The 13996-nt window shown below is 44.9% G+C and overlaps 1 protein-coding gene across 6 annotated transcripts in view; it reads right to left on the bottom strand.

Moving 5' to 3' along the window:
• ST6GAL1 (ST6 beta-galactosamide alpha-2,6-sialyltranferase 1) overlaps nucleotides 1–13996 on the bottom strand; it is a 153026-nt gene continuing 139030 nt past the window's right edge. For all 6 annotated transcript variants that reach the window (XM_010853906.1, XM_010853907.1, XM_010853910.1 and 3 more), the window contains 3 exons: nucleotides 4183–4281; nucleotides 2793–2967; nucleotides 1–444 (listed from right to left, as the gene is read on the bottom strand). In XM_010853906.1, the coding sequence (XP_010852208.1) occupies nucleotides 197–444; nucleotides 2793–2967; nucleotides 4183–4281 (522 nt within the window). In that variant the 3' untranslated portion in view covers nucleotides 1–196. The remainder of the gene's footprint in view (nucleotides 445–2792; nucleotides 2968–4182; nucleotides 4282–13996) is intronic.

Here is a 13996-nt window from a genome sequence, read left to right as displayed (position 1 = left end):
TCACACACCCCCGTGACAACAGGGCAGGCTGGGCTGGGAGCCCTACCCTTGAGTTTCTGAAGCCCCAGGGCTCTTGCTGCCTGAAGTGTGGGCTGTGATTATTCAGGAACACAGTCTTCCTTCCCAGGCCTGGGGTGGCCAGAAGACCAGCTGTAAAATGCCAGTGGGGAAGGGTGAGGGGGCCTGGCTGGGGAGCTTATGCTCCGCAGCGAATTGTCCGGAAGCCAGGCAGCGTGGCTTTTCCAAGCAGGTAGATGTCCTCGTCCGTGCCGAGGTTGAGGTACTTCACCATGTTCTTCTCAAAGAGGAGTGGGTGGTAGGCGCCCATTGTGCAGGCACTGTCGAAATACCTCTGATAGTAGTAGCACACGTCAGTCTTGCGCTTGGATGGGAGGAACTCGTAAATATCCACCTGGTCACACAGTGACATCATAATGGCAATGCCTGGAAAGGAGAGCAGAGCTGAGTCCTATGCAACAACCCACCCTGGCTCCCCGGAGTTCTGCCCAGGAGCCCCACAGCTCATGCCCTGAAAGCTGGAGAGGTATGTCTGGAATGTCTGTTCATGAGTGTGATTCCTAGTCTGAGTTGCTCTAGTAAGCCCATCCAACAGGCTGCTCCTCAGGGTGCAGGGCTCACGAACCTTCGTATGCTCAGCACCCAGGTCAGAGCCCAGTGCCCAGCAGGTCCTCCCTAAACATTAATAAATTGAAGGGCTCCACCATCAGTCAATGAACTAATCACTGTCAAGAAGCTCTATGAAGAGAGAGGGTAAGGTGACTGAGGAGACAGAACCATTCCATGCAGATATTACTTTCTCTCATGTCTGTATCTTGGATGAGCCTCGTAGCTGGTTATTTGGAAGGTGTTTCTTACAGTAGTACCTGATGAAACAGTGTGGGGAAGGAAGGCTTCATGCCTCATATGAGAGGGGGACAGCTGTTACAGGAGCATGTGCTGGTCTGTATTGATGGGCTCAGTCAGACAGAAGAGAGGAGCTGAGAGTGTGTGGTGGGTGGTGCGCTCAGGGAGGGGTACAGAACACAGAGGTGCAGACCCAACAAGAGACGGGGGATGCCTCCCATCCCCCATGCTCGTCCCCACCTGGCTCAGTCATCTCCTGCAGGACACGTCCCTCTAGGGGTCTCAGGTTCTCCACCTGTCCCAAGGGGGCAATCTACCCACTCTCCCTACCACATAGGCTACTGTTCAGATGCAATAAGATCATGGCTCTAAGACTGCTCTTGTCAACCATCAATATAGGGAACCTTTATGATGAACAGTTCTTACTAACAGCAAAATTGTAAACTGCTAGCAGCAGCTCTGTTCCAGAAGAATTAGACATGGGGAAAGCCCTGTTAACCCCATCTGGCTGTCCCCTACCCTGGTATGATGGGCGAGAAAAGACATATGCAACTAAGTGATGATGGCCCAGCAGTTGTGCTTCCAGATGAGGGGAGGGAGGCTTCTATGAGAGCAGGCTCTCATGAGCCCCCCGGAGCACTGGTGTCGGGGCTGGCAAGGGCTCTGGCCATGAGGGATGGGCAAGGGGGAAGGACTGCTGGTGGAGGGGAGAGCACAAGCAAAGGCAGGCAGTGGGGCAACAGGAGAGTGTCCCTAGGATGCTCTCCATCTACTCCTGCTCAAAAGGGGTCCAGGAAGTACCCCCAAGGCACCTATCCAAAAGCTGAAGAGAAAGGCATAAAGCAGATGGGATACTGAAAGCACCTTCATCTCTATCAGGAAATGCCTCTGATAATAAAGCATTTGTTCATTTACTCAAAGAACATTTACTTCAGGCCTGCCCTGTGCCCCCACAAGGAAGAGGCAAACACAGTTCCGCCCTGAGGGAGCTGCAGTCTAATAGGGAAGGCAGGTGGGCAGATGACAGTGCCAGGGGGCATCTGGCAGAAAGTGCCTGTGGTCCAGCTGAACTCAGTGAGAGGCAGCGAGCGAGGGGCAGACAGGCCATGAGGGCAGAGAGCTGTGGAGTAAGTCCAAGAAGAAGTCTGCAGCCAGCACTAAGGGCCCTCAGCACTCTGACCCCGGCCCGCCCCCACATCGACACCCACAACTCCATTTGTGACCCCCAAACTAAGTGCAGCTTCACCACTCAGTCTTCTCTCAGGGCCACAGATAGGGTGGTCACTAGGTGAAATTCTGAATATTATTGATTCTTCCTTTTTCTTCAGATTCTAATATGGCTCACGACAATAATGGCATTATTACTGATCCTTTATCTAAAATTTTAATATTTTGTCTATCATGAAATTTTTCACTGTGATTTTTTTAAAGACACTATTAAGATATCATTTGTTTCTGAATTTAATGGCAGCTCCTTAAATTGTACATCTGAAGTAGGTGCCTGGCTGGCCTCACCCAAGTCCCAGCCCTACTCCTCCTGCCTCATCTTTTCTGTGCTTCCCTTTTTACTCCACATCCACTTGCCAACTCTCCCATTTCCCAGGTCTGGTCCTCTTCTCCACAAAGTTCTCAGGCTGTCTCCCTAGAAGGGGTCCTCTCTCCTATGGCACCAAGCTGGTCACGCTTTCCTGGCACAAACTGAATGTTGCCTCAGACACCTGACCAAATGCTCCCACTGGACACCCTGAAGTTAAAGAAGAAGATTCTATCATATTGATCTCTGTGTCTTAGTTGGAATTTGCCTCAGCATAAAAATATAGCAAAAACTAGCAACTGTTTGGTAAATGAACAAATGAATGAGACCCCAGAAGAAAGCTACTCTATTGTAGAGACAAGCACCAGAAGGTCTTTCTCAGACATGGACTCACCAAGCATCCCAGAGGATGGGGGGTTTGGCTGGATCAGCTCCGAGGAGATTTCTTGAATGATGTCCCACAGCTCCCAAGGCATCTGGGGCTTGAGGATGTAAAAGGGCTGATCAGGATGCAGCTTACGATAACTCTTGAAGTTATTGAAGAAACTGTAGTCGGGATTCCTGTACCACTGAAAAAGAAGGAAGAGGTCTCCTCAAGGAGAGCAATGGGCTGGTCTGCTGCCACCCCGGCGTTCATCATCCTCTGAGGACTAGGGGAGGTGGGGAGGGACCACTCGTGGCAGACTCCTGAGAGACATCGCTTCATCGAGATAGACTCCATGCTTCTCCATATCACAGCACTCACCTGATAGCAGGGCACCCAGCACATAGCCTATGCTCACAGGGACATTTGCTCTTGGTGACCATGGAACAGCTTCAGACCTCAGGATCACAGACTGGGAAAGAGATCAGAGCTGAGAGGGGCTCTTGGCCCTATCTAATCCCACCTCTCTTTTTTAAAGGGGTGAAAACTGGGACCCAGATTGCCACAGCTGTGGACTCACAGTCCTTGACCTGACCCAGGAAAATTTCAGTTCTAAGTGAGATCAGTGCAAAACTGTAAACTGAGGTAGGTAGAGGAGGGTGCCAGGGATCACCAGAGCCTGTCAGCTACCGGTGTGTCCAGCATAAGAATTGAGTCAACCAAGGAGAGTGCTCTCTGTCCCTCCTCCTCAAAGCCTTTCTCCTGTGGCCACTGCAGCCCATGCCAGGGAGAGGCCAGCTGACTTGTGTGACAAACAGTGAGAGGCCAGAGAAGCTAGAGCCCAGCAGGACTGAGACTGTCTCCTGCCCTGGAAAAGCTGATGTTGCAGATCTGGGCCCTCTGCTTAGCAAATCAAGTCCCAGGCAGATAACCCTACCACCACCACCACATTGTTTTCCTCATCTGTAAAATGGGAATAACCATGCTTCTGCCTACTTATTTCTGTTGCTATAAGAGTGAAATGAAAAGTGTCTGGAAACTGAACTGTGGGGCAAGTAATATTATGGTAATATTGTATATAGGAGAGATAATAACAACTGTGTATGCCTGCTACTGCTCATCAGAAATAATTATTACATGAACACAGTCCACCCCAGATGGTGGGAAATCCAGCCACTACTACTCCTGATACAGACCATAGTTGGGAGACAAATACATGGCAATGCAGGGCGGGCATGGAAAGCACTGGTATAGGACAGGAATTCTCCTGAACAACTAATCCAAAAGTGAGGTGCCCTGAAATGGAACCAGTCAGCCCTCAGGGTGGCTGGGTCAACCACAACTTTAAAAACCCAGTACATCAGGGAAATGTATAGAAAACAGGTGACCCAATCCCAATTTCCCATGGACATCCACTTACCTTGGGGATATCTGAATGGTAAACAGATGGGTCCCACACAATTAGGATTCCTTCATTGTACAAACTGTCTTTGAGGAAGCCTGCTTCTGTGGTGACCAACTGCAGGAAGAAACAGACAGGCTGTCACCTGGACATTTACATGTGAGTGTTGGCTTGTAGTACTATCTGTCACATCGTAAGTGCCACCTGAGTGAGGCCCTAGAGCCCAGTGAAGTGTCTTAAGTTTTGGGGCAGAACTTGTGAGAAGAAGGCAAAGATGACAGCTGGAACTGTGTGGACCTTAAAGGACATTTTGTCATAACCCATCAGTCACATAGCAGAAAGGGTTCCACTCAGACTTTTGAGATTATTGGAGAAAAGGTACAGTGAACATGGCTTGGGGTAGAGAGTCCTCTGTGGTCATGCCTCGTATGGAGGTCAGGGGGCTGAGGTTTAAAGTCAGAATCACATATAACCAAAATGATCTCTGAAAAGCCCTTCAATCACCTATCAAGCCCGGCATGTAGTAGTTACTATTACAAAGCATGCTGGAGACAGACACGGGACATCTGAGAGTCCGATACAGGTGCTGGTTTCTGCCACATTGGACCGGATGGCAGAATCTGTGCTTGAGCACCAAAGTAGTTGGCCCATGTGGAGGGGCCATCAGTTCAGTTCAGTTCAGTCGCTCAGTCATGTCTGACTCTTTGCGACTCCATGAATCGCAGCACACCAGGCCTCCCTGTCCATCACCAACTCCTGGAGTTCACTCAAACTCACGTCCATCAAGTCGGTGATGCCATCCAGCCATCTCATCCTCTGTCATCCCCTTTTCCTCCTGCCTCCAATCCCTTCCAGCATCAGAGTCTTTTCCAATGAGTCAACTCTTCGCATGAGGTGGCCAAAGCACTGGAGGGGCCATGGCATACACTTAAACATGAGAATCCCCCCAGGCTGGGGGGAGGCTCACATGCACCTTGCTGAGGAACCAGCCAGCCTCTCTCCTCCCCACACTCTCAGGCTCCCCAACTCTTGGACTAGCCTGGGCAAAATGTGACTGTGATAAGGCTCCACAGGACATCCCTGCTGGATCAATTTTGCAAAACACATTAACAGCCTTCTTAAAAACTATATTTATACACCTTGACTCAGTAATTTCACATTTTGCCTTTTATCCTAGGAGACTCCTAAATTTGGGAAGAAATTATGCACAGAAATGTTAAAGTACTTATTAAAATAGAAGTGTGGCAGCAGAAGGTGAAAGCTACTACACTTATTACAGAAAGACCCGGCTCAGTTCTTGGCTTTGCCACATGTCCAATGACTGCGAGCAAGTCCGGCAGTCACTTAGGTCCTCATGCTCATCTGTGAGTGCAGGTAACACTGCCCTCCTATCTCAGGAGCTGTCCTGAGGATCCAGTGGGGGCACTGCAGGGAGTGAGAAAGACCAAGGAAGGGCCTGAAGGCTTAGCAATGAAAGAAGTTGTGTCCCTCTTAAGGGACAAAGCTGATACGCGAGACCAGCTGTCAGTCACCTTAAAAGGCATGTGGGAGATACTGCCCAGGTTTAAAATGAGAGAAACAAATGGCAAAAATCAAATCAAGAACTGACTGGAATTGAAAGCAAGAATCACAACAGTAACCCCACATTGATTGCTCACCATCACGAAGGCTGAGACCTAAACAGTGTCCCACTGTGGGAAGATGGGTTGTCTCTACAACCAAGAGCGGCAGTCTGCCATGAGCCTTTAAGATCATTCAGCTACCCCATCGCTATACTTTCCCCCAGATGTAGGAAGGTCCTGGGAGCCTGAAGAACATAATCCCATTTCTTCAGTGTATCTTTGAAAGAAGAAATATTGGTGGTGGGCCCACCTTGGCCAGAGACTGTGCAGTTGTACTGGGTGCTAAGAAGCCCCAGGCAGTCACAGGGTGCCAGAGTGAGGATGGGCATGAGGTATCAGCGTTAAGGGACAGATAAGGCTAGGCCAAGCCAAGGGACTGAGAAGGGAGAGGGAAGAGGACCTGGACAGAAGGAACAACGTGCACACCCCCCAGATGTGAGACTACATGGCAGACTCCTAGGTGTCACCCCGTACCCATCCTCTCCTTCCTTGGAAGCAATGTTTACCTCAGCACATGGCTATCTAAAATAAACACTAGCCAAAATAAAAATTTCCTAGCCTAACAGCTAGGTGTGGCTGTGTGACAAAATGTTGACCAATGGTGTGTAAGCAAGTGTGACTCCCAGAAACTGTTCTTAGAGGCAGGGTTATGACCTTCCTTGTTCCTTCCTCCTTCCTGCTGCAAACAGTGGGTATAATAGCTGTAACTTGAGCAGCCACCTTGGACCATGAAGTGGAAGTCACGTGGTAGAATGGCAGATGCATGAGGTAGTAGAAGTCTGGGTTCCTGGCTCTCTGGAACACTATACCAGCTCTAGACTTCTTTTACATGAGAAATATAGTTTTATCTTGTTAAACTAGTATTGAGAGGTGGGCAGAGTATTCTTGTCACTTGCCGACAAACCTAATTCTAGTAAGTAAAGTGAAGAGCTTGTTTAGGAATTGAAGATTGTCCAGTGTGGCTTAGGCACAAAGGGAGACCCTGAAGCGGTCAGAGAAATGTAGGTAAGTGCCACTCGGGGGAGCTCAGGGTTTCCTCAGTAGATTACAGGACCAGTGAAGGCTCGTGAGAAGGATCCAAACAGACCAGTGTTCTGGACTAGAATTTTTGCAGAAAAGGAAGCTCAGATAGAAGATGCTACTATAGCATAAGTAAAAATGATGGAGAAATGAAAAAGTTACAACCGTCAGCTATATGAATAATTTGTGTACAAATATGAATAATCAAGTCAATAGTATCTACCTAATAGAGTTGCTGCAAGAGTTCAATGACAATTGAACCTTGGACAATTGAACCAAGTCTGTAGACTTGCAGACTAACTGGATGTTGAAAGTGAAGGAAAAAGAGGTCAAGGTGAGTCCTGGCCCTCAGGCCACTTTCCTAAAACGAGAACATGGAAAGAACAGCAGCCGGTATGTGGGGATAGAATAGAGTTTTGAAGTTCAAGGATGAGACAACTGGCCTGGAGTGCCACAGGCGAGAGGCCACAGGAACCAGAAGTGGGACCCAGATCTTCCAACATCAAGCACTTTCCTCTTTCTGTGGGAAACATGGTAACTCACAGCACAGGAATTCAGTGCTATAGTCCAAAGGCAGAGTGGGCATCCTGGCAGACAGGGCTTTGCAAGATAGACATAAGGGGTGGGCAGAGGGACACCCTCAAACTGTCTTATATAGGACTTTTAAGACTGAACTCTACAATTTCATTCCCTGTCCCCATCCCACTCCACAGGCCCCCACCCCACCACCAGAAACTGCTGGTATACTGAAAGTGTCCTTTCTTAAGCTATGCTGCTTTCTATGTAGAGGACTGACACCAGGTGATTTATCCCTGACTCAGGATTAGAGATAACTGGGATTTTTAAAAATGTTTCTCTCAAGCTGTCTTTTTAGTACACAAAGCCGGAGGCCAGGAGCAGTACTTCCTGCACCTTGATACTCTCCCAGGGTCTGTGGTGTTACTGTCCTCGCAAATCCAAGAGAGATGCAGAAAGTTTTCTCCTTTATGATAAAGGATAACTATGATGATCACAGATGCTGCTTAAATGATGTTTATTCTAAGCCAGACACTTTTATATGTTAGCTCATTTTTACAACAATCTTAGGTAGCAATTCTTAATATACCCATTTTATAAATAAGGGAGCAGACTCAGAGATGCTAAGTATTAGTAGTTTACCCAAACCATATGGCTAGTAACTCAGGGAGTCTGAATGGGATCCCTTTTGTCTGGTTCCAGATTCTAAACTTCTAATCTACCTACTTCACTGCTAAGAAGATAGGGTGGAACACCTGTGACAGAAAACGTCAAAGAAAGCACTTGATGAGGGTATGGAAGTGTCATGAGGGAGTTCCCTGGTGGTCAGTGGTTAAGAATCCACCTTGCAATGCAGGGGACCTGCGTTCCATCCCTGGTCAGGGAACTAAGATTCCACACACTGTAGGGGAACTAAGCTTGCATATCACAACTAAGACCCGACACAGCTAAATAAATATTATTTTAAAAAAAAGAAAACGTGTCACCAGAATTTTGCTTCCTAAGTTTTCCTGTGTCATACAGGAAAATCCTCAAAAGACTGAATCCAAACCCATGATTTTCAGAAGGTAAACTGAGGTCTGAGACTTCCAGATAAGTATAAGGAAGAATCAGGACCAGATTTCAGAGCCTAGCTCTTAGCAGGCTTGTTTCTGTTCCCACAGGGCTGTATTCATAAACCACAAGATATTCAAATAAACCAGCACACTCTGAGGATCAGACCGATCTCAGTTCTCACTGTACACAGTGGGGAAATGGTCATTTACTTGAGCCACTTGAGACAAGTGAGAAAGTAATCTAGAAAATTAAGAAGAGGTGAAGGTAAATTCTTGTTTTATCTGGAGAAGGAAAAGAAAGTGACCAGGGCTGGGATCTGGTGGAAGGAAAGAGGAGAAACCAGCAAGCACCCCTCAGCCTTAGAAGAACATAGCTCTGGACTTACGTATTAATTTTGGTACCCCTTTATAAAAGAGTCAAGGATTTCCTCAAAACAACAAAAAAAGGCTTAAAAGTGCTTGGGGAATTGGGAGACGACTTTGTGTCTAACTCGCTTGTGGTCTTAGGAGGATCATTGCCCTATCTGGGGCCCAGGTGCCTTATTTATAAGACATGACCATCCTGTAAGGCCCTGCCTGGGTGACTAGACATGTCTGGACAACATCTCAGTCCTTTGTCCAACTGCAGCACAAGGGACTTAAAAATAAAGCTCTTCTCAAATGCTCCTGTACTCACCCTCATGCAGTCTGACCTGAGTTCGGGGATCCCCAGGGCCTCATGATGAGGAAAGTAAATCATTTCCAGAGCAACAGACCCCCAAGGAGGTCTGTGCCAGGGAAAGACTACACTGGGGAGATGGGTTGTTGCTATTTAGAAACCCGTTTAAAGTAGGCTTTCTAGTCAAAGTTAGAAATAGTCACTGCAGAAAGTTAAAAGAGAATACAAGAATGCACACGCACACATACACACACATCCATCTATCTATATACATATAGAAGAAAGTAATCATATATAATTGCATTCTTCAGATATTCTCACTGTGAGTATGTTGGTCTTTTTTCTTACCAAATCTTTCTTTCCCTCTGTTACAAACTGAATTGTATCCCTCCCAAATTCATATGTTGAAGCCCTAATCCCCTATGTAATTATGTTGGAGATAAGGCTTTGGGGAGATAAGATTAAATAAGGTCCTAAAGATGGGGCCCTTATCTAATAAAACTGAGGTCATTATAAGACAGGGAAGAGATAGCAGAGATCTCTCTCTACCTTCAACTCACATGCACACGTAATGGCATAGAAGGTGGCCATCCTCAAGCCAGAAAGAGCCCTTGTCAGAAATGAACCTTGACATCACCTTGATCTAGTACTTCTGCCCCGGAGAACTGTGAGAAAATAAATCACTGTTGTTTCAGCCACACTATCTGTGGTGTTTTGTCATGGTGGGCCTAGGAAATTAATACACTTTCTGTGTGGGTGTGGTGTGGGTGTAGATACTGATACATCTTAACTATAGAGTCTAGACTTAACAGTTTTGTTAAACTCACACAACAGTCCAGTTTGATGTCTTTTCATTTACTCCTCACATTATTTCCAAGCCCCAAACAGGGCTTGAAGAGGAAGCTCTAAGAGATTATATACCTGGCCCACAATCACAGAGCTCGGAAGGGATGGACCTACAGTACAAAGCAAGGTCTGCCCAACGTCTCATTATACTAAGCAATCTTCTTTCAAAAATGTTAAGGGATGATAAAGTTTGTATTCTGGCTGTTAGATTTGCAAATCTGCCACAGTTGCAAAGCTAGTTAATGCTCTAGGAAGACAAAAGGATCTTCAGGGTCTTGAGGAGATGTAAAAATATGGAGTCTGTGGGTCTTAAGGGAAGACCTGACCTTTGCAAACTGAATCTAGACAGGGAAGTGCTAAACAGAAGGGCAGCACAAATTGAAACCTACCACAAACCCAAAATCCAAGGGTCCTATCATTCAACCTGTAATCACAGGAAAAGTCATTCAAAGAACCGTAAAGTAGTAGGGGAAATAAAGGTTGGAAAGTACTTAAATGTTTGAGCAAAGGAGATTGATAGAATAAGCTGTGAAATTTACCCACAAAGGAGTACTATGCAGATGCAACAAAGAATGAGGAAGATTTCTGTGAACTGATATGGAGTGATTTCCAGAAAGCACTGGGGAAAAGGAGAGTATAGAAGAGCATATACAGTCCACTGTATTTTTGTACAGAATATGGGAATTTAAAAAAAAGAACACATATATACATCTATCTGTCTTTATAGATAGAAGAAATCACAAAACAGTAGTCAGTTATATACAAAGGGTGGTAGTGAGATAGGTGGAAGGAATTCAGTAGGAAGTAATGCTTTTCTGAGTATGCCTTTTTGGGTAGTTTTGAATTCTAGAAGCATGTTAACATTCTGCATATTTTTTTAGAAGAAGAAAAAGAAAAACCTAGAATTGAAACAAAATGAGTACAATTGAATTTCAAATGAATTCATAATCAAAGTGAAGAGAAACAGAATAGCTAATCAAGGTAACTTAGGTACACATTAGTTGGCCATAAACCCTTAATTTTGGGCAGGGTGTGAAAGAGAACTGCAAACAAATCCTGAACTTTAAATAGGTTTGCTTTATGTAGAGATACACAAAATAATTTTCAAATTACTCTAGATGTATTACAGATATAACCAAATAAATCAGTGTGCTGATGTTGTTAGGAGGAGGATTCTCACTGTGGAAGAAGAGGGGATGCAAATACACAATGGAAAGGCAAGTACCTTTACCTGAATAGACTGAGGTATCAAGTAGAGTCTATCATTTCTAAAACAGACTTATGTGCATGCTGGGAGGGATGCAGGAGGAGAAGGGGACGACAGGATGAAATGGCTGGATGGCATCACTGACTCAATGGACGTGAGTCTGAGTGAACTCCGGGAATTGGTGATGGACAGGGAGGCCTGGCGTGCTGCGATTCATGGGTCGCAAAGAGTCGGACACGACTGAGCGACTGATCTGATCTGATCTGATATGGATGTGTACATATACCTACAAGTATGCATATATATGGAGAAGGAAATGGCAACCCACTCCAGTGTTCTTGCCTGGAGAGTCCTGTGGACAGAGAAGCCTGGTGGGCTGCTGTCCATAGGGTTGCACAGAGTGGGACATGACTGAAGCGACTTAGCATGCATGCATGCATTGGAGAAGGAAATGGCAACTCACTCCAGTATTCTTGCCTGGAGAATTCCAGGGACAGAGGAGCCTGGTGGGCTGCCGTCTATGGGGTCACACAGAGTCAGACACGACTAAAGTGACTTAGCAGCAGCAGCAGTATGCATATATATGGGCTTCCCTGGTGACTCAGACAGTAAGGAATCCTCCTGCAACTCGGGAGACTTGGGTTCGATCCCTGGGTTCAGAAGATCTGGTGGAGAAGAGAACAGCTACCCACTCCAGTACTCTGGCCTGGAGAATTCCATGGACTGTATAGTCCATAGGGTCACAGAGTCAGACGAGCGACTTTCACATGCATATATATATATAAATGAACAAATACACAAGTATGTGTATTGTGTGTGTACCAGTATATATTTCCTCTACCTACTGAAAGGGCCAAGAAGCAAAGATTACTTCATTAGGCATGAACATACCTAGTACCTAAATCTTAGTTTCTAATGTCATTTTTCACTTAAAGGAATCAGAGCTCCTTGGGAAGAAATGGCATATCCCAGAACTAGGGTAGAATAGTATGGGGAAGTAAAACTTACCATGATGTCTCAGCACTCTTGCAAAAAGCCCTAGACTCCTGAGACTTTATAAATCATGATAATAAAATCTACAGCTAATTTGTCTAGTTAACTGCTCTTCTCTGACTCCAAACATAATGAAACTTTGCTTATCTCCCCGAAAAGCTAAATGGTTATAACTCCGACTATAACTCAAGATTAATACAGAGATATTCTAAGAGATATTCTGGAGTAGGAAGAAAGAGCTCTAGATATATTTATTTATATTCCAAAGGGCTGGAGTAAGAAGGGGACTCTCTTTAGGAGGAAAAGAGGACAGCTACATCCTGCCTTTTATAAGCAAGGGAAAAAAAATCACTTCTTTTTTGTTCCTTTCTTATAGGGTACTGGCTACTCATGTAGGATAATTGGCCTGGCTCTTACTGCATTGCCCTAACAATAAAAACTAAGGCAGAGAGAAATTAATGCATTTATTATTTAAGGTAAGGGATTTAAATAAAGGGCTTCCCAGGTACCCCAAGTGGTAAAGAATCTGCCTGCCAATGCAGGAGATGTAAGAGACATGGGTTCAATTCCTAGGTTGGGAAGATCCCCTGGAGTTGGAAATGGCAACCCACTCCAGTATTCTTGCCTGGAAAACCCCACGGACAGAGAAGCCTGGCAGGCTACAGTCCATAGCGTCTCAGAGGAGTCAGATGCAACTGAACACACATTTAAATAAGAAATCCATCACTGATCTAGAACACTTTGTGTGTATGTTCAGGATAAAATTAATAAATATGAAATATTAAAAACCCAACAGATAGGTACTAATGAACTAGAACATCTTGTTATGCCAGAAAGTATAGGAGTATTTTAAAGAAATGATGAGGGCATGCATGTCACAGAACAACAAGAGCCAGTTTAAAGGAACTCCCACTAGGAGTTCCTTTGTCAAATCTGGGAAAAATTGAATACTTAGGTAGTTTGTAACTATAAAATGAATTATAAACCATTGAAAATATAGCAATCTATAAGTTTTTACCAATAACAAATACAGAAATGAAAGAAAGAAGGGAGGGAGGGAGGAAAAGTGGGAGGAAGGAAATAAATGGAGGATGAGAAGGGAGGCTTCTTGCTTATAGTAAAATTCTAAGTGCTAACTAGATGACATGGAGGAGGGGGAGCTGGAATTAAAAGACCGTCATTTTGCAACCATCATAGTAAAGATTGGTTCAGGCAAAACTGATCGCTACATATTAAATGTAGCAGGAAATTTTGATGCAGAGCAGAGTAATGGCATAGTATTAAAAGTGTTCACTCATAGATTTCAAGGGAAAATGTAATTATACAGTGGTCTCATCAGACACCACCACATTTAGGTGCTCAAAATAAACATCAGCTGAAGGGCAGATGGATATGGATGCCTCCTGATGTGATGTTCTAAGAGGGACACAATGTCATTTGTGCAGTTTTCCAGCGAAGAGTGCAGAAACTGAATTTCCTCTTGAGAAAGCATCAGATAAACGCTAAAAACGCTTCAAAACTCATTCTATGAGGCCACCATCACCCTAATACCAAAACCTGACAAAGATGCCACAAAAAAAGAAAACTATAGGCCAATATCACTGATGAACATAGATGCAAAAATCCTAAACAAAATGCTAGCAATCAGAATCCAACAACACATTAAAAAGATCATACACCATGACCAAGTGGGCTTTATCCCAGGGATGCAAGGATTCTTCAATATCCGCAAATCAATCAATGTAATACACCACATTAACAAATTGAAAAACAAAAACCATATGATTATCTCAATAGATGCAGAGAAAGCCTTTGACAAAATTCAACACCCATTTATGATAAAAACTCTCCAGAAAGCAGGAATAGAAGGAACATACCTCAACATAATAAAAGCTATATATGACAAACCCTGAAG

The sequence above is a fragment of the Bison bison genome, unplaced genomic scaffold (assembly GCF_000754665.1).
Source record: "Bison bison bison isolate TAMUID 2011002044 unplaced genomic scaffold, Bison_UMD1.0 scf7180017864333, whole genome shotgun sequence".
Lineage (NCBI taxonomy): Eukaryota > Metazoa > Chordata > Mammalia > Artiodactyla > Bovidae > Bison > Bison bison.
Note: the sequence above shows the minus strand (reverse complement) of the source record. Positions and strands in the feature narration are given on the sequence as shown.